The sequence below is a fragment of the Conger conger genome, chromosome 11 (genome assembly GCF_963514075.1).
Source record: "Conger conger chromosome 11, fConCon1.1, whole genome shotgun sequence".
In the NCBI taxonomy this organism is placed as follows: Eukaryota; Metazoa; Chordata; class Actinopteri; order Anguilliformes; family Congridae; genus Conger; species Conger conger.
Genome location: NC_083770.1, coordinates 14,020,047 through 14,041,920, shown reverse-complemented (window position 1 = coordinate 14,041,920; position 21,874 = coordinate 14,020,047). Strand labels below are relative to the sequence as shown.

General features: G+C 45.9%; 1 protein-coding gene across 1 annotated transcript in view; it reads right to left on the bottom strand.

Annotated features, from left to right (window-relative positions):
• Positions 1-624: 624 nt before the first annotated feature.
• Positions 625-21,874, bottom strand: part of LOC133139927 (phosphatidylinositol 4-phosphate 5-kinase type-1 beta-like) — a 60,595-nt gene continuing 39,345 nt past the window's right edge. The window contains exons 8-15 of the mRNA XM_061259417.1: positions 11,908-12,107; positions 11,295-11,378; positions 8,406-8,454; positions 8,199-8,283; positions 7,266-7,418; positions 5,104-5,239; positions 3,570-3,687; positions 625-2,507 (exon numbers count right to left, since the gene is read on the bottom strand). Coding sequence (XP_061115401.1) covers positions 2,505-2,507; positions 3,570-3,687; positions 5,104-5,239; positions 7,266-7,418; positions 8,199-8,283; positions 8,406-8,454; positions 11,295-11,378; positions 11,908-12,107 — 828 coding nt within the window. The 3' untranslated portion in view covers positions 625-2,504. The remainder of the gene's footprint in view (positions 2,508-3,569; positions 3,688-5,103; positions 5,240-7,265; positions 7,419-8,198; positions 8,284-8,405; positions 8,455-11,294; positions 11,379-11,907; positions 12,108-21,874) is intronic.

Genomic DNA, 21,874 nt, shown 5'->3' with positions numbered 1-21,874 from the left:
AAACCCTGCATTGCTCCAGGGGAGGATGGTCTCCTGCTTAGTCTAATCAACTGTTCGTCGCTCTGGATAAGAGCTTCTGCCAAATACCATTAATTTAATTTAATGTAGAGCTATCTGGTGTGTTTAAAGATTCTGTGCTAGATATACATTATCGATTGAACAAGTATATATTTGTGTTCAGATGTGTAGTGTAATAATTTTTGGTCACAGCATTGATATATTCATGACAAGCAGTGTTGCTGCTTAACTGCATATTGTACAGTATGTCATATTACTTAACAGTTTGCTGGTTGTTCAACTACATTAAGCAGTAGTAGTGATTAATTAGTCTTTTGTCATTTTGAAGTGTAATTAACCCCAGGAATCATCAACTACTTTTGGCCATACATTTTTTTCTGCATGTCTGCGCCATATCTGGGGAATATGATAATACTATTTTAAACATACTTTTATATGTAGTGGGAACAATTTTTTATTAGCAATTGTAGTTTCACAAGTTTAGGATGTCTTGGCTGCAGTTCAACTACTTTCAGTCTAAGTACATCTGAAAATGATTTCTAGAAAAAAGAAAAACAAAACAGGAAGCATTGTGATGTCTGACATAAAAGACAGAGACCGCCAACATTCAGCAAGTGTTTTTACTATTTTACATACAGTAGCATCTTTTTCTATAAATACAACTTTTCTTTACATTCAGAGATTAAAATATTCTTCAGCAAACCATGTGTTTATCAATGATTCAATAAATTATGGTCTCAAAAACCAACAAAAGGTGCAATCATGAAGTTAAGATATGTTGACATCGTCTGCATGGAATCATTGGCTAGCTTTTGTGTCGTGTCCAAAATGCTGGTCAGCCCAGTATTTTGTGACATCCCACTGTGGAATACACATTATTGTGTACAAAGGGTATCCTGAGATTAACTCATTCATCCTGAAAAACAGTTCCTATGTGCATCTGAACATCACTGCTCAACTTTCTCCATTTGTGATTCTGTCCACATACCTAGGCACACACAGCACACAATGTACAGGATGTGTGTAGGTAAAAGAAAAATGTGCATATTCACCTATCAAAACATATTTAGGTCTGGAATCTCACCTGAGTCAGGATATGACCGTACATATTTATCACATATATTTATTATTTTATACGCTCATCAAAAGTGCCAAAATTTGGACTGGGAGTGTGGTTTCCTTCTTTGCCACTAGAGGGCAGTGTTTACTGTAGCGTGTAAGTTCACATCTGATCGCAAAGACAATGGGGATGAGGTGAGCTCGGCCTGCTGTTCTTTTAAGTTCTGTCCGTTTTTGTCTTTTCTGAGTGCCGGAGAACAGAGTTGGCGGGTTAAAGGAGTCCGTGCAGCGCACAAACACGCCTGTCGATGCCTCACTCCCAAGAGCCAACCACATTTTGTTTTAGTTTGTGCCATAGTTGCGGTTCCGAGTGGCCTAGGAGTGATGACTGTTTTTAACAGCCGTCTGCGCTGGCGCTCACGGCAGAATGGGGCCAGTGAAATGGCGCATGGTACTTCGGCAAAAGTCCAAACAAAAAAGAGATCGCTGTAAACATTGTCATTCTTTTAAAAAATGCAAGCCGTTATAAAGCCAAGTGCAATTACTTTGGATTGCAGGAATAAGCTCTGGTCAGCAGGAAGGACAGAGAGAACATTCAGTCAAACAAATATATATTCTATATATTTCTCTAATAATATATATATATATATATATATATATATACACACACACACTCAGTGACCATTCTCTGTACACTCTGTTGTGAGACTGATGTGTGTAAAAATCCCAAGAGATCAGCAGTTTCTGAGATACTCAAACCACCCTTTCTGGCACCAACAATCATTCCACGGTCAAAGTCACTTAGATCACATTTTTCCCCATTCTGATGGTTGATGTGCACATTAACTGAAGCTCCTGACATGATTTTATGCATTGCACTGCTGCCACATGATTGGCTGAGTAAATGTGAATAAGTAGGTGTACAGGTGTTCCTAATAAAGTGCTCAGTGAGTGTATATATATATATATATATATATATATATATATATATATATATAATATATATGTGTATATTAAATAATCTTCATAAATGTAATTAACAGGTAATATTAAACAAAAATAAAGTTACATAGTGTCGATCTGACATGCTCTTGAGAAGCGGCACTATATCCCAGCAAGTATCAGGACACAATGAAAGGCCATGTAGCTGTGCTGTGATTTCCTTTGGAGAGACGGGATCTCTTAGTCCGTTCTGAGGGGTGCACTCAGCCCGGCTGTGCGTGAATTGGCAACAGAGGATCGCAGCAGGGGCCGGAGGAATGGTTGGGGTGGAACTGCGGCTTTTGACCGAGTTGGATGAGGTCGGAGGTCAGGGGTCGAAGGCTGGCCCCCATGACTGCGCGAAGTGGTCCTCCGCTCGTCCGGTGTAGCGTGGCGATTGTCAGATGATTGACAGGAGATTGCTGGTGGAGAAGATGCTGGCCCTTTTACTGGAACACAACAGAGGAGGCCCGTGTCACTAATGATGTCACAGTACTGTACATGGGTGGACAAAGACATTTCAAGTACTAGAAAGGCAAATGATGTTTAGATGCCTCCAAATGTTGCCAGCCATCCTGGTTAGAAATTATGTTTGAGTAAATGGTGCTGGTATAACTCCGGAACTTTGTTATTATTGTCATGAATAAAGCTCTCTTGGATGCATTAATGATCAGAGTGATTGATCTAGCAATTCTATATCTATGTACAAACATACACTTCATGGGGTACCAAACTCTCGGTAGGGTACCAAAAGCCTAACACAGAAAAGTAAGCAAAGTATTGGTAAAGGAAGTGGTTAATTAATCAACGTCAATGAAGCCCCAACTCAACTTCAACTTCCTGTGAATGAATGCTACTGCCACGTTCACAGTCAGACAGATTTTCAGGCCATTGAATAACCTGTATCACACTGCATCCTGATTCTGCCAGTCTCTTTTACCACTTTACAGTATATGTTTATTAATAGCGCACGCACACGCGCACACACACACACACACACACACACACACACACACACACACACACACACACACACACACACACACACACGTATGCACACGTATGCACACGTATGCACACGTATGCACACGTATGCACACACACACACACACGTGCGCGCACACACACACACGTGCAGACAAAAAAGCTCAGCTTGATTAGACTAAGCAGGAGACAATCCTCCCCTGGAGCAATGCAGGGTTTGGTGCCCAACGGCTATGCGGATCATATTGTGCCTACACCGGGGATTGAGCCACCGACCTTGCGTATCCCAGTCATTTACCTTAACCACAACGCTACAGGCCGCCCTATGCTCTAAGTCTAGTCAAACTGAACCAGTTTGACTTCATCAAAGTCTCTTCAATGTGTGATGCAGACACCTGGAGGATGTTTGTCAGTTGCAAGTGGGGATCTGACACTGAATATGACCATATCCTGAACCACAGAGACCTTACTCAAGGCAGCCATGGTGTCAGGCAACGAGATCGCTGGAAATGAATCTGACAGCGTACCAAGTAGACGTCCAGCACAGAGCCGTCGTCTTGGTCCATATCCGGAGTGCTCTGCTCAGACGTCAGGCAAATGGCGCTGTCCTCCAGGGTGAACGTGGAACCAGAGGCCAAACGGACTCTGAGGGAGAGAGAGAGAGGGAGGGAGGGAGGGAGGGAGATGGAGAGAGAGAGGGCGAGGGGAAGAGAGAGGGAGGCAGAGAGAGAGGGAGCGAGAGATAGTGAGAGAGCGGGAGAGAGATAGAGGGAGAGAGAGAGAAGGAGGTCAAAGGAGAGAGATTTTCATAGAGATAGAGGTGCACAGAAAATGGAGAGATTGATATAGAGAAATGGAGAGAGGGCAGGAGACAGAGAAAAGCGTAAGGGCCCCTGCACACAGCCGCACACGCATATCACGGATTTAGTACGATATCCGCTTTGTGATTCCGCATCAAGAGCATACCCGTTCTGCAGTGTTGCAGTGTCTCACGACAGCGGATCTACACATGAATACGACCACAGCCCGTGTGAGGTCCCCACAGGCCCTACACGCAGACCGCAGCCGCTGATGTAGTTGCGCTGGGCGGTCTGCTTGTAGGCCGCAGCCCGCCCCCTCAAACCACCCCTTCCCCAGGTCTTTATACGTGGGACAAAGGCAATGTGGGCCCCTGCTTAAATATTTAACAGGCCTGTCAATGCAGACGATGGGAGATAAAGACAGGGTGTAGCGCCGGGGCAGGAGTGGGATTAAGGTGTGACCACAGGGGTCACCTTTCAGGCAGCCACGCAGGTGGGGAGAAGGGGGGTGTAAGTGTCAACCTGTTCTTTTCCTCTGTATAAATGTTTCCTGCATAGAAATATACACTTATTAGGTATTTATCAGACTTATTTTTTCGACTTACTAGGTCTTCTGCTGCTGTAGCCCTAGAGGTAGTTATTACTGTCACCTTCCCTTCTCCTCTGACCTCTCTCATTAGCAATACATTTCTGCGTGCAGTACTGCTGCTCAATTGATGTTTTTTTTCGTTTGTCGCACCATTCTCTGCAAACTCTAGAGTGTGTTGTGCATGCAGCTTCTGAGACATTCAAACCAACCTGGCTGGCACCAACAATCACTCCACGGTCAAAGTCACTTAGATCACATTTTTTCCCCATTCTGACATTATGTCTGAAAAACAGCTGAACCTCTTGACCATGCCTGCATGCTTGTATGCATTTAGTTGCTGCTACATGATTGGCTGATTACATATTTGCATGAAGAATCTGGTGTACAGGTCCACCTAATATAGTGGTTACTGAGCGTATATATAAAATGAATAGATGCGGGTATATGACAGTAATATCAATGGAAATAGATTATTTATAGGTGTTCAAGTGGGCTAGCAAAAGGGTAACCATGACAACAAGGTGTGCCACAGGTGTATGTAACAGGTGCAAAGCAGGTGGAGGGTGGGGGGTCCACCTGATGAATTCACAGTCACTACTTATTGGAGTGGCAACATGTCAGCTGATGTGTTCACAGTCGCTGCTAATGGCCGTGGCCCGTTGTCAGGGTTACCTGTCTTCAGAATAGGGCTCCAGGTACGGGTCATTGGTAAACAGGGAGGAGGTGGAGATTGTGGTTGCCATGGATGCGGCCTCGCGCAAGGGTGAAGCGGGCAGGACCGGGTTGGGCCGGGGGCGGGAGCCGAACGCTGCGATAGGTAGAACACAGTGTCCGTCACTCACCCGAGACTTACGGCTGGTTTAAACTCCGACAGTGACATTCGGTTTATACATCATAAATGAAATATATTTTAAATGAAACAACAATGTCAATAGTCAATGTCGGATGACGTCAGGACATTCAGGAACATTCTCCGATTTCAGTCGAGCGATGGAGTATAAACCAGCCTTTACAGGCAGCCAACAGCAGGTATGATTATTTCAAACACTCCATTGCAGACCGAGGGCAAATACGTCATTCTTTTGGCTTCAAATACTTTTCTGTGCTCGACTGATCTTGCCTGGTGCGATTGAGCCAACAAGAGGACCACCTATGGAGAGTATTTCATAGGTTCCAATACACCAGACAAGCTCAGTAAAGCATAGAAAAGTATTTGCTGGAGGAATTCAGGTAAAGTGTGTTGCTAAAGGGGACAAGGGCCCCGCATAGGATTTGAACTCGTAACCTCCAGGTCCTGAGCCTTATGCTACACTGCCACCTGACTTGCCTGTATACTTTATCATTTATGGTCTATTACCTTCATTATAGTCTCTCAACTGTGCGAGTATAAACCGGTTCACGCACTCCAGGAGACAGGTTAACAACGCCCTCCATTTGTGCCTGCCAATCACAGGGCCGTAATGGGACTTCACTGACAACTTTGATCTTTTTTCTTTTAATGCAATAATTACACCTCTCAGAGACACATGTAACTCTGTTGTACTGGCTGGAATGCTGAAACTAAACTGCAGTTTTCTCCCACTTTAGTGTCCCTCCTGGCGATGGAACATTTAATAAATTACCACAATCTGCCAACGGTTATGAGCTGGTGAAGCAATGCCAGCTGACTCATTGCCCTGGCTGCTTGGCTCCTCCTACAACCCTTGTGCAATACGTTAATGTGACTCTCCTTGCAGAGTACATGATATATGCAGACAATCAGAATCTAATATTTATCCTACGCTGTGGTGTGCATTTGTGTGTGTGTGTGTGTGTGCGTGCGTGCATGTGTGTGTGTGTGTGCGTGTGTGTGTGTGCGCGCACGTGTGTGTGTGTGTGTGCATACGTGTGCGTGCGTGTGTGTGTGTGTTTGTGTGTGTTTAATAAACACATACTGTAAAGTGGTAAAGGAGACTGGCAGAATCAGGATGCAGTGTGATACAGGTTATTCAATGGCCTGACAATCTGTCTGACTGTGAACGTGGCAGTAGCATTCATTCACAGGAAGTTGAGTTGGGGCTTCATTGACGTTGATTATATGCAGACTCACTTCCTCTGAAGGCAGCGATGTGGATGTTTCCTGTTTTTGAATTTAAACATGTGTGCAGAAGCTGGGGGACTTTTTGCATAGCTTGAGGGCACATCAATAAATCATACACACACACACACAAGCATGCACGCACACACGCACGCACACACGCACGCACACACACACACACACACAGTACAGCGCAGTATCAGCAGTCTGCTCTGTTAGGGTAAATGGTGTAGAGCGCACACTGAGATGGATTCTCCTTTACTCTCTCCTTATCTCACCCGATTCACCCTTCAGCCACACACTGTTCAGATACTGTCACCGTCCCTGCAGAACAGACACATGCAAATACACACACACACGCAAATAAAACAGAAATACACACGCACAAATGCACACACATGCACACACATGCACACACATGCACACACATGCACTCATACACACGTGGCCATTATTGTATGAACACATCTTTCATATTCCATGCAGAAATGTGCAGGTTTCTCTCATTTCCTTTCAATCCATAACCAAAAAAATGGTGTGGGGATTCCTGAGCCTATCCATTACTATTTTAAATATTTGTATTATTTTAACATAATAATATGTTAAAATAATATACAAATTATTTTAACATAATTTACTAGAACCCAACCAAAACCAGACGTTGTGGAACTGTTGGACTGCTCTGGCTACAGAGCTAGAGCAGTTGTGTATGTGTGCGAAAGCAGTGGTGCAGCATGGGAAATGTAGTCAGGCTTACCTGGCCCATCCAGGCTGGCCAGGCTGCGGGCGCCAGTGAGCCGGTCCTTCCGGTCCTCGTTGCGGTCCTCGCTCTGCAACAGGATCTCCTGGGAGGAGGCCTTCAGTGCCGGGATGGAGTTCCGGGTCCTCCTGGAGGGAGAGAACCGGATAGCTGTCCGAGAGGGAGAGAGAGGGAGAGAGAGAGAGAGAGAGAGAGAGAGGGAGAGGGAGAGGGAGAGGGAGAGGGAGAGAGAGAGAGATATTCTCACACTATTTTTGGCAATATAATACAATAGCTTGTCAGCCCAGTCAAGCATACCTGAATCTGAGAGACAGAAACAGAGAGTGCGAGATGAGTCTATATCCGCTATTTCGAAACAACAAAGGAAGAGAGAGAAAGAGTGAAAGTGAAAGAGAGAAAGAGAGATGAACACTCTCTATCTGCATGCTTGAGGGCTGCCAGAACTGAAAACGAGCTAGGCACATACAGTACGTACACAAAATGACGCCCCCAGCTACAGAAACTCAACCTCCGTGCGATCAGAACAAAGAACAGTGGGAGACACCCCTACACGGGACCTCACTCCCCTCCTCCCCCGTTACAAAATAACATTTCCCTTCTCTCTGTGGGGCACAATGGTAGCTCCCCCAGACAACCTGTAAAACAGCTGGGCAGGCCACCATCTTAACACCAAGGCTTAACCCTCTATTTAAGCTCAGCCAAGTATTAGACCACAGATTGACATATCTTGGAAGAAATGCTTCCTAATTTCCCATTAACTAATTACAAATCAATCTGCGGGTTTGATGGTTGAGGGTCATCCTAAAAAGAAACTGCGGTCAGTCAAAATATTGACGGGCCACATATCAAAGACGCCATTGCTTGAATTATCAGCATGCAGCACATAAATATTTAGCTTTTTACAGAGTCAGCAAACAGAGTCAGTCTTACTCTGAATTTTCCGGAACACCCTTGTGCTCATGAACTTCAGGAATCTGTTGGCATAGAAACCAGGCCGGTGGACGGAGACGGAGTCCTGAAATGTAAAAACAACATGCTGTTTTAATTTGACATGACAGTCATGTAAAGAAAATACTCTCTTCAATACTGTATCAGTTTAATCTCTGGAGAAGCAGAGAAAATCATAAATCAACTTACACCATCATATACGAGAGCTTTCCAGGAGTGTTCCAACTTCTTAATGAACCTTTAGAAATGTAAAAGAATTTGTCAGCATCATTTTTATGAAAGAGTAATTATGTTCAGGGGCCAGTCAGCCTATCTCGGCTCCTGGGTTGCCCGTGGTTTTGGGGCGGCCTGTAGTGTAGTGGTTAAGGTAAACGACTGGGACACGTAACCACGGTCGGTGGTTCTAATCCCCGGTGTAGCCACAATAAGATCCGCACAGCCGTTGGGCCCTTGAGCAAGGCCCTTAACCCTGCATTGCTCCAGGGGAGGATTGTCTCCTGCTTAGTCTAATCAACTGTACGTCGCTCTGGATAAGAGCGTCTGCCAAATGCCAATAATGTAATGTAATGTAATGTAATGTGGTCTAGATCAGTGCAGACCTGGGTTCAAATAGTATTTGTTTGGGATTCAAATACTTTTCTGTACTCTATTGGTCTTGCCTGGAGCATTTCAACCTTTGTAGGGCTGCCCAACGCTGTTCCTGGAGATCTACCTGTAGGTTTTCACTCCAACCCTAACACAGCACACATCGTTCAACAGCTAGAGATCTCATTGAACTGCTAAATAGTAGAATCAGAGATGCCAAATTATGGTTGAAATGAACGCCTACAGTACGGTGGATCTCCAGGACCAGGGTTGGGCAGCCCTTGGGACTATGGAGGGAGGCAGTGTCTGCTGGTTTCTGATGTGTTCCAGCACTTCATTTAAGCCCCTGATTGGCTAAAGAGTCTGCTTTAAGCTCTGATTGGCTAAAGAGTCTGCACACCTTGTTTCCCAGGCCTAAATTGCCTGGTGATTGAAAGAAACGAACAAAAAACAACCATAAATGTGGCCCTGCAAGACTGGAGTTTGAGATCCCTGATCTATGCTCAATGCATTACTGCAGCAATCACCGAAGGTTCTCAAGTGAAGGTCTCTGCTTTTACAACTAGGCCCTGAAAGTTAATCCAGGCATTGATGACTAGATGCGTGAAATGAAACATTCTAGCCTCAGTGCAAAATTGACCCCAGGTTCTGTTGCCAAAGATTAGTTTTGAAAAAAATCTCATAAGTTCCTCCTACCCACCCTCTGAGACAAGCTCATATCACAAAACCATCAATCATTTTCTCACTGACAAAAAATAACAATAACAAGAGTTAATGTTCTACTGAATATTACACAACCGCGTGTCTTCTGTTCGGCTCGCGTTAATAATCCACGACGGCTTCTTAGAGAAAGGCGATGGAATTGACTGAGAAGTAAAAACAGAACCGAGACGTGTCTTTCAGGACTGACAAGTAATCTCAATGACCTCCGCCTTTCACCTCACACCTCACTTCCGTCTCGCAGCTGTCTTTGAAACGCCTTCCTCCTCAAAACAACACGTCCCCTGGGTTTTACCCGAGCTCTCACGCAGCAAACCACATTGAAATGTTTAGCTCTATCAGGCATCAATTTTAGGATGACTAATCTCTTCAGGCTCAGATAAAAGAAGTCTTCAGGGGGGGGGATCTAATTTTCTGAAATTTAAAAGGGATTAATAAAGTGGATTAAAAAGGAGGGCAAAGGTGGAAATGATATGCACTGTATATTCTGTATCCAGTGTGGTCTCCACACAGGAAGTCGTTCATGCGTCAAACAGCTTACCAGAAAGCTTGCGAAACAGAGACTCCTCGGTGTGTTCAAAACCGCATGTTACATTACATTACATTATTGGCATTTGGCAGACGCTCTTATCCAGAGCGACGTACAACAAAGTGCATACCCATAACCAGGGATAAGTTCGCTGAAAGACCCTAGAGGTAAGTACAATTTCAACTGCTACCTGTACAACAAAGATAAGGACAAGGGTTTATTTTTTATTTTTTATTTTTTTGAACAAACAAACAAACAAACAGAGCAAAAGTCACCAAAGTTAACTATCCAAACACTGCTTACCTAGCCAACTAAAAATACCGATACACAAAGCAAGTCACAGAGACAACAATTAAGGTTCACAGGGAGGTAGGGAGGGATGGGGAGAGGTGCTGCTTGAAGAGGTGCGTCTTCAGCTTGCGCTTGAAGGTGGGGAGAGATTCTATAGTTCTGACCTCAACGGGGAGTTCGTTCCACCACCGTGGAGCCAGAACAGACAGTAGTCGTGAGCGTGAGGTGGAGGTTCTGAGAGGGGGAGGTGCCAAGCGGCCTGTGGAGGCTGAACGAAGATGTGTGAACCAGAGAGCACTCCCTAGACTTTGGCTCAGGCAGTAAGAGCAGTCGTCTGGCAGTCGGAGGGTTGCCGATTCGATCCCCCGCCCGGGCAGTGTCGAAGTGTCCCTGAGCAAGACACCTAACCCCCAAATGCTCCTGACGAGCTGGTCGGCGCCTTGCATGGCAGCCAATCGCCGTTGGTGTGTGAGTGTGTGTGAGTGTGTGTATGAATGGGTGAATGAGAAGCATCAATTGTACAGCGCTTTGGATAAAGGCGCTATATAAATGCCAACCGTTTACCATTTACTTTAGGTAAAATGGTGGGCTTCTGTGGGCTGAATATCCTGTTCTTGGCTCTCCACACAGGAAGTCGTTCATGCGTCAAACAGCTTACCAGGAAGAAAGCGAAACAGAGATCCCTCGGTGTGTTCAAAACCGTGAGTGAAACAGAGAGCACTCCCTAGACTTTAGGTAAAATGGTGGGCTTCCGTGTGCTGAATATCCTGTTCTTGGCTTCTAACATTTTAAAAATCTCAAGAGTAAAATCAAACTTAAAAAAAAATTTCAAAATAATTTGAACAATCTACTTTGACTAAAGCCATTCAGTATCTTATTCATATGAAGAAGACCCTGTTTTGGCTGTTTGGAAACTTCCTGTAAAAAGCACAAAAGTGTTATTTTCCTCCTACCTGTATGACTGCAGGATATCGATAATCCCCAGAAATATGAGCAGCTTCTCGTCTTTGTGTGTCCTTGCAGGAATTCCCCCCATTCTGCGAAGGAAAAAATGAACCAAGAAACTTCAAAAACAGGAAGGAGAATTCTCATAGCTTTGCTGCACAATAGCCGAACAGGTAACGTTCCCCCAGGTGAGAACACTTGAGCGTGAGAACGTGTAGCTGCTGAAGCTATTTGAGCTCAAACCTGGCAGAAAAAGAGTACCAGTGAGAAAAGTGCTGAAGAAATGTATTATTGCTGTGCTGTGTCTATACATGAATCTAGCTACAGGTGTAAGGGTACGCTCTCAGTCGTAAAGGTATGAAAAGTTCCTAAAAAGGTACAAAAGCTTCTCTCTGGGGCGGTACATAAAACTGTACCCCTAGCTAGCAACATATAATTAATTTGTCGCTTGGAAAACCTAATCATTTGTACCCGAGGAGAACATTACTGTACTTTCAGGAAACATGATCCTTGAGCAACAGAAATGTACCTCCACTGTCACTTTGTTTCTGTGAGCGCGGGCATGTCTGGACAGATCGCCACGGCGACGGTGCCGTGCGAGGGGGGCGGGGCCAGACTCACGTGTCATCGGTGGTGGTGACCTCGCCCGCCCGCCCGTCCCCCTGGATGGACTCCATGGCGGTGGAGTAGAGCACCTTCTGCCCCACAGGCCGGCGGCCGTCCCCCCCCACCTGCGAGGCCTCCTCGTCCCGCTGGCTCTGGTCCAGCACATGCACCCCCAACAGCAGGCTGTAGTCCATGATCTTAAAGCTCTCCAGCACCTGGGCAAGAGAAACATACACCTTTACCGCATGGTCTTAAAGCTCTCCAGCACCTGGGCAAGAGAAACATACACCTTTACCGAATGGTCTTAAAGCTCTCCAGCACCTGGGCAAGAGAAACATACACCTTTACCGCATGGTCTTAAAGCTCTCCAGCACCTGGGCAAGAGAAACATACACCTTTACCGCATGGTCTTAAAGCTCTCCAGCACCTGGGCAAGAGAAACATACACCTTTACCGCATGGTCTTAAAGCTCTCCAGCACCTGGGCAAGAGAAACATACACCTTTACCGCATGGTCTTAAAGCTCTCCAGCACCTGGGCAAGAGAAACATAGACCTTTACCGAATGGTCTTAAAGCTCTCCAGCACCTGGGCAAGAGAAACATACACCTTTACCGCATGGTCATTAAAGCACACACCTTTACCACATGGTCAAGAGAAATATACACCTTTACTGCCTGGTCATGAAAACACACACCTTTAGCACCTGGTCATGAAAACACACACCTTTACCACATGGTCAAGAGAAACACATGCCTTTAGCACCTGGTCAAGAGACACACACACCTTTACCACCTGGTCATGGAGAACACACAACTGTGTGTGCGTTCATTTTGGGCGAGCAGTTCAGCTCCACGCTCCATTAACCTTCATGAAGTCCTTCACACACCTGTGCATACAGCTGATATCCAGTTTGCTCACGAATGGATAAACATGAAATCATAACAGCGAAGGTGCTCTTTGGGAACAGAGTGACCTACACGAAAGCAGCCTCCTTAGAGGACAGGAATATTCAAACGCTTTTATCAATCCACGCTGGAGAAAAGCTAAAGCAGCTTTTAGGAGACTGTGTTGCAGTGTATAGGGTAACTAGGCAGCTCGAATTCCCCACATTACAACATTCTGTACTATCCCAGCTATCTTAGAGCCAGTAGCTCTGTTCAAAAAATATATGAAAGGAGAGAGTAGCCAATGCCCTCCTTGTGTATTTTCTCAATGTTTTGGAGAGTAGAGAAGGGTTACCCTAGTGTACACAAAACATCCTCACAATGTCGCTGCCATTGACAAAACATTTCCAGTAATGCTGGGAGAACGTTTTGTGTTACCCTCTCTGCTCACCGAATACAGTCAGAAACCTGGCCACTCTATTTTTTTAAATGGAGCTGCTCCCCAGAGAGAGGGTAACAGGAAACAGTGTTCTGGAGGATGTGGTCAAAAGGGTTCATCACATGATCTGTCCTGCCTGTGTCAGCATCGACCCACAGAACTGGAATGGGTCTCTGGCCGCACCCCTCTCCCCTACTCCCCTCTCCTCTCCTCTCATCTCATCTCATCTCCCCCCCTCCCCTCTCCTCCCCTCTCCTCTCCTCTCCTCTCCTCTCCTCTCCTCTCCTCTCCTCTCCTCTCCTCCCCCCCCCCTCCTCCCCTCCTCTCCTCCTACTGCCTCAGGGGCAGAACGTGTATTTGAATGAAGAGAGCATCCGGGGGCCACGCCCGACACAGCAGGGAGCCCACAGCCGCAAACCGGGTCAAGGACGCGCGCGACCTGCCCGTGCGGGCTGCAGCCGAATTAGCACCTCCTGGGAAAACTGCACCTGCCGCGGGGCTTAGATCCCGGAGCAGCGCGAACATTCAGGCCCTGAGACTGCACCGGCACAGCTGGTTCTTTCGCTAATTGGCTCGGGGCGAGGGAAATCTGTCGGCATCCGGCTGGAGGTGCGACAGCAGCGTTCTCAGACACCACCGTCTCGCTCGAGGGTCGTTTTTTTTCCATTACATGAGGCTATGCGAACCTGTGAGCAGCAGGAAGTTCAAAGACTGGCTCCAAAGGTCACAACAGAGAAACCAAAGATGAAAACAGACTTCCTCCTAAAACAGACTTCCTCCTTCCATCAATATTTGAGTGGCAAATGAGCCCTTCTTGTATGCCCTGGTTTACGCCCCTGTTTGTGTGTGTGTGTGTGTATGTGTGTGTGTGTGTGTGTTTGTGAGTGTGTGTGTGTGTGTGTGTGTGTGTGTGTGTATGGTCGCGTGCGTGTGCGCGTTTGTGAGTGTGTGTGTGTGTATGTGCATGTGCGTGTTTGTGTGTGTGTGTGTGTGTGTGTGTGTGTGTGTGTGCGTTTGTGAGTGTGTGTGTGTGTGTGTGTGCGTGTGTGCGTTTGTGAGTGTGTGTGTGTGTGTGTGTGTGTGTGTACAACTGCGAGTATGCGCTTTTGTGTTCAATCACACATTAGAAAGTTTGTTCGGAAACACAATTGAAACAAACACTTAACCAAAGCGCTCAGATAAACAGAAGTGTCATGAAACATGACACTTCATATTTGAACCTTTCTAAATGAAAATGAACATATGTTTTCACAAGTGTTGCACCTTATTTTAATTCCTGTGCTTGAAAACAAATCACATTTTCAAAAGAAATTCAATAGTCTCAGCTGCTACCTGAGCTTTAAATCCAGAAAAACAACTCTGGGAGAACAGAACCAGACCGTGCGGGGCTGTATAATACCTGTGGATTATGTCTGGATTGTGTGATATGGTATTTTCATGTTCTGGCATGTCCTCCTCACAATGGCGCAGGTTGTGTGAGTATTAAGTATGAAAGACAGTGGCCAGAGGCTGCACAGAGCGCTGGTCGGGGGCCTTAGCACCGTGCCGGGCGTGTCGCGTGCGGAAACCGGTCCGCACGACGCCCGTTTCTGTGACATCACTTCACGTGTTCCTGTGGTATGACTGCACTACCCTGCTGATGCCTTAAGGTAAACATATCCTCCTCTCCTACCGATCCCAGACCGGCTCCCAGACACACAAAGGTGCGACACAGGAACTATACAGCCACCGAAACACAAACACCCTCACACTCGAGACTCTCTCACACAAACACACGCACTCGCAATACACATACATGCACACATAATGTAAACACTCAAACACACAGTGTATGCTCTCATACACACAAACATACAATCAAAACACTCTCTGGTAACACTACTCGAATCCCTCACCATAAGGCTGATATAACACTGTAGCTGTCCAAGATGGCATAACAGATAATGTCAGGTTATAATGACGTAAAACTGTCACACTTTTATCGGCACATTTTATGACAGTAACATCGGACAGACATCAACTGACATAATCTGTTACACCATCTTGTGACAGCTGTTATGTCATGTGTATGACGGTGTTATGCCAGCTTTATGGCGAGGGGTTCAAGTAAAGTGTTCTTTCTCATATGAGACCCGCCAAACTAGGAATAATGACCAGGGCCGCAGCCAGCACCCATAGTCATTCCCAGCGAAAAGCAGCCAGCGGTTACCTCGAGTAAGATGCATCACACAACAGGAATGCACTTTAATTGCACACCATTCCTGAAACATGAATCCACTAACAAAATAATCTTGATAAGAATCTAGATAAGAGCTTAATGTCACTGTCTCTTCATTTCCTCGGTGTGCGTTTATTACTGCCTGCGTTAAGGCGTCAGGAGGAAACCACATGACTGGAATAATTAATCATAACAATGGGAGCTTTGACGTCCGAGGCGGGACTGTCGCCGCTGTGCAGAAGTATGTTATTGCTCCTGTGTCATGGTAACAGAGCAGAGACAGGCGGAAGTATCCGCTCCTGCACCGCGGTAACACCTAGAACCCGAGTCACCGTCACAGGTCAGGTTCCGGAACATTCTGATGTTCCCCGATCCAGAATGTCCGTCCCCATCGTCACGGAAACCTCAAGGGCCTGTCCTGCTGTGTTCATAAACGGGCAGCATCGAGCGCCAGTGGGCCATGACGGCTCTGTGGGACGACCTGTACGTCAAGGACGTCCCTCAAAAAAAGAGATTGGTTGAGTGAGTGTGCCATGCAGCACGTGACATATAGAAACACAGGGGGAAGATAGAATGAGCGACTCACCACTAGGGGATGAAGCATCAAACATGCAGCCAAACTCAATTCATTAATGAAACGGTCATTTATCAGAGGAGAATAAAGGATGGCAGAGTCTCTCCTGAGTTTGATGGAGTACTTTCCAGTGTAAGGGCAGGAGGTAGCTGTGATTCTCTCACACGTACACACCCTTGCCCACGCTCACAGATAGCAAACTGACGACGGCTTATTCTGTTATTTAAAGCCAAAGCCACGCCTTGTCTAATTTGCATTCAGTCTTTTCCCAGAAATATTTGTCACATGAAAATGTCCATCCTCTAATTAAATAAAGGGCTATCTCACACACTCAAACACACACACACAGCTACACACACAGATAAGAGTTACAAACAAACTCATACACACACACACACTCACACATGCATATGAGACACTTGTAAAAAAAAGTACATGTCCACACACATGCATACACACACTTGCACAGTTGAGCACCTGAACGCAGAACAGGGAATAGGGATAAGAAATGCTCTATCTATTCCTGCCACGTGTGACAGAACTCCCATTTAAAGTGGCCTTGCCACAGCACTTGGGGAAACTCTACATTCTCAGAAATAACGTGACAGTGGAGGCACGTTTCTGTCCTTCAAGGATCAGATTTCCCAAATGAGAGGACAGCAATGTTCCCTTTGGGTACAAGTGAGTATGTTTTCCAAGCAAAAAAGGTACAAATTAACTATGTATTACATATTGCTTGATAGCAGTACAATTTTACATTACATTACATTGCTGGCATTTGGCAGACGCTCTTATCCAGAGCGACGTACAGTTGATTAAACTGACAATCCTCCCCTGGAGCAATGCAGGGTTAAGGGCCTTGCTCAAGGGCCCAACGGCTGTGCGGATCTTATTGTGGCTTATTGTGGATGAGAACCACCGCCCTTGTGTGTCCCAGTCAGTTTACCTTAACCACTACGCTACAGGCCGCCCCACTTTATGTGCCTATACTGTAGGGTACCACCCCAGCGTCAAGCACTTGTCATGCCCTTATTTCTGATAAGTAAAATTCAAGTGAATACGATATAATTATTATGATTATTATTATTATTATTATTACTATTATTATTATAAAGCATTTCCAGTAGGGGGTGAGCTGTCTGCTGTCTCTGTTAACTGAACCTCAGTGTTCCCTGACCCGAGAGGCCGGGATAACAGCTCCTTACTGTTCCAAACCGCACTTGTTACATAACCACTTATCCTTTAACTCCCCTGAACAGCTCTTACCGCCGTGCAGGCTATCAGCTGCGGTATCTTTATCGGCTGCTCATTATCCGCCTCGGCGCTCCCGCCAAACCCGCCAGCCCCTGGCCGCCAAGACAGCGACGTGCCGCCATTAGGCGCGGCAGGGGCGATGTTAATCCGGCAGGGCTGCCGTTAAATGAAGTATATCAGGAAGGTGTTTATTTTCAGCTCAGAAAAAACTCCTCGGGTCACGCTCGAGTAAAACAGGGATAACACACTTGTGATGTCATGTAACTCCACCAATCAGAGACTACATTGTCAACAACCAATGGAAGGTGTTCCGATTCATATTTTCTGCCCACTTCCTGGTAGTTCCATGCAGGGACTGTGGAAGCATCGCCGGAAACTATACACCAGTCAGAGTTAAAGTTGCTGTATTAGTTCTTACCAATGCATTCAACGATTGGTGGAGCTCCCCACTGCTTTCTACGAGTAAGGTGACATCACGTTCATCTCATCTCTATTTTATTACACCTGGGTAAGCACTCCGCTCACTCAGTGTCCTGTAGTTACGTAAGGGCCCTTACAGCAAGGTGGCTCAGGGAAATCACACGATATGAGCTGCCTTATCTTTAGGAGTGCTTTTTTTAAACGGAGGCAGGCTAACTGATAATACTTCACGAAAGGCTGACACTGTTGCCTTTAAAAGCTTCCTCCGCTGAATTCTCCTGCACTTTGAGCTCATTGAGTGGAGTTCCCTCCTGACAGACAGAGTGACATGTGTGAATGCCACATGACAAAGGAGCAGCTATGCTATCTGCAGGGCCACAGGCTAACAGCTAATCACAGCCATGTGCATTACATTACATTACATTACATTGCAAGGCATTTAGCAGACGCTCTTATCCAGAGCGACGCACAACGAAGTGCAGATCAAACACAAGTATGAGTGCTAAGAGGACCTGAGAGGACAGTACGGTTCCGAGTCCTAGTGTGACCATACAGATACAATCGGAACCCTTGAAGAATGCATCAACTTCCAAACTAGCATACCACGGTTGGCAGCTAGAATACCCAGAGTACAACATTACAATAGCTAATACAAAACACAACAATATCTATATAACTATATAAATGCCATTATAGTCTATGGCATATATAAGGCTAATCATGGTGGTGAGTTAGGGAGGGAAAGGTGCAGCCTGAAGAGATGAGTCTTCAGTCTGCGTTTGAAAGAGGTCAGAGACTCTGCTGTTCTGACATCCACAGGGAGGTCATTCCACAACTATTGGGGCCAGGACAAACAACAGTCGTGAGCGAGAAAGCGTGCGGTCCTTCTTTTTCAGCTACATGGAACTTGTCTATAACTTCACTTTTACATTTATAATATACACTCAGTGAGCACTTTATTAGGTATATATTAGACTTATTAGTTAAACTTTCTTCTACTGCTGTAGCCTATCCACTTAAGAGTTATGATGCGTTGTATGTTCATAGATGCTCTACTTTATCACAATGTTCTAATACGCATTTAGTTGCTGCCAAATGATTCAAGTTGGTGTACAGGTCTACCTAATAAATTGCTCAGTGAGTGTATATAATAATATATAATATAATATAATATAATAGTTGTTAAAAGAGAGAGTTGTGAAAGACTAATATCAAGAAAAAGTGATAGCATGCAGTTGACCAGGAGGGACACCAGGGGGACGCTAAAACAATTCATGGTGCCCATTAAACTTCAAAGTAAAAATGTAAAACTTGAAATCCACAGCAAAAATAATTTGGCGCTCTGATGTAAAGTGCAATACAATCCTGTGTGTAGTATCTGTGCTCCGATCATTGAGAGAAAACTGCATATATAACACCGTGTTGAACAAGCTTGTAGTTTGTTTCCCTGCAAACTTGGTATCGGTAATCAGGCAGTTAAGACTGGACTTATTCAAAATGAATACACAACTGCGTGGGAAAGTACTGACCCAAAGAACTCCTCAAAAAGATGGAACTATTTTAAAAAAAGAAATAAAAAATAATATTTTTCCAACTGAAAATTGTTCTTTCGAATCTGACCTTCTGTACTGAAAGCGATATCAGTGATGTCAGGAAAGAGAGAGTGGTTGCAAAATCTTGATCCTGGCCAAGGCAGCCGCGCTTAACTGTCCGGTGTCAGCACTTTCTTAAAGAGCAATAAAAAAAGGAGACGAGGGTTCATCGCTGAGGGCTGCGTGCGGGCGAACAGACCGTGACCGGGTTCTAGCTCCAGGCAGCCCAGACGGTTCCCTCTCAGGGGAACGGAGTTATGCCTGGAAACCTTGGGCGCCGTAATGTGGGGCAACATATTGCATGCGCTTTGCGAGGTCGCGAGAGGTCGCGAGTTTCCGTGACCAGCTGAATGCTTTCATTAGCACATTTAGCTATTTATTCAGATAACTGTCCGTTCCCTTGCTTGTTACACAGCTTGCGTTTTACCTGCCGTCTGTAAATTCACCTGTATACTGACTGAGGCTGCTCAGGATCACAAGCACAGTCCATACAAATGGTAAAATGGTAAATGGTTGGCATTTTATATAGCACCTTTATCCAAAGCGCTGTACAATTGATGCTTCTCATTCACCCGTTCATACACACACTCACACACCGACGGCGATCGGCTGCCATGCAAGGCGCCGACCAGCTGGTCAGGAGCATTTGGGGGTTAGGTGTCTTGCTCAGGGACACTCCGCCGACACACCCAAGGTGGGATTGAACCGGCAACCCACCCCCATTCCCTCAGAATCCAAGCAACAACACCAACAACCAACAAGGTGACTGGGACCCGCAAAGTTGGAGTCTCTGCCAAAATGCGATTAACGTAATGTGATGCTTGATACCCGGGCCAAAAAAAACAGCTCAAGCTGGGTTTTATAACAGCTGGCTGACCAGCTACCAGCTCAGACAAGCTAACAGCACTAGCTGGTTGACCAGCTCATACCCAGCAAGACCAGCTTCATGACCAGCTTGACCAGCCCACTTTTCAAGCTTTCCTTCCCTCATAATTACCCAGCAACACAATCATGATCAATATCATCTCTTCTTTGAGTGTAGTGTCCATGTCTGCCATGACCCATCCACCTTCTGTGTGGTCAGGCTCCTGAGGTGGGGGAAACTGGTCACCTGTGTACAACAGAGTGCCGGCTCCAAGCAAACCCAGCAAGTCACTGTACATCCCACTGAGTGCCCAACGTCTCCCTATGAAACGCAGGCGGCCTGTAGCATAGTGGTTAAGGTAAATGACTGGGACACGCAAAGTCAGTGGTTCTAATCCCGGTATAGCCACAATAAGATAGGCACAGCCGTTGGGCCCTTGAGCAAAACCCTTAACCCTGCATTGCTCCGGGGGAGGATTGTCTCCAGCTTAGTCAAAATAACTGTACGTCGCTCTGGATAAGAGCATCTGCCAAATGCCATTAATGTAATGTAATGTAATGTAAAAACGCTGCTGCCTCTCTGTGAACCACATCAGCCAGAACGTGGGGACTGTGCCTCGTGAATTGGCATTCAATGAAAATAAACTCTTAGCCTTGAAGCCCGGTTTAAAGGAGCTGGTGGTGTGGAGTTATGGGTGACTACACTATGTGTACCTGCATTATTAATGTGCATCCTTCGCCACTGACACGTCACATGACCCGCTAGTGTGCACCGCAGATTTCTCTGCCTGGCCCACATCTGACACCCCCTCACGCGCACACGCACACACACACACACACTGCACATACGCACGCACGCACACGCACGCACACGCACGCACACGCACACGCACACGCACACGCACACGCATACACACATACACACATACACACATACACACATACACACATACACACACACACACGCACACATGCGCACACATGCGCACACATGCGCACACATGCGCACACATGCGCACACATGCGCACACACCCCCTTCAGCACTCTTTTTTTCTGGGTGAGAACAGGGAATTGGGTGCAGGCTAGAGCAGGTACTGTCCCAGAGGAGGATGCTGCTTATCCAGGGAAAAAGAGAGAAATAGAGAGAGAAAGAGAGAGGGGGAGAGAGAAGGAGGAAGAGAAAGAGACAAATAAAGAGAAAGAAAGAGAGCAGAATATAGCAACAGAACAGTCCAAAGTTCACTGTGTGAATGTGTGTGTGCACATGTGTATAGGTGGTGTTCACGTGTTTCTGTTTTTGAAAACACACACGGAAACACATTGCAGTGTTGATTTGGAAGGCAATTAGCTAATGAGCTCTCAAGCCCTTACTCTATAATTTAACAGTGGAAAAAACACCTACATAACTATTACAGGCATGCTGCTCTCACAACAAAGAGAAAGCAATGGGGACACAGATAAAACAGCCAAATAAACATTACAGTACATTAAAATGAGACTAAATTAAACTGTGGTACTGTCAGTAACTGTACACCTGTCCCCGGTTCACACAACACCTGAGGCGGAACGTTCTGGTCTCATCGAACCCTGCGGAGGAACTCATTCTTGATCCAGCAGCTATGGAGGGGCCACGCGGTACTGCCCGGAGACTCCGTACAGTCGGATTCACAGTTCCATTCGTTTCAGTCCGTTCCAGAAAGCAGTGCGCACAACAGAAATAATAACATGGCTTTGT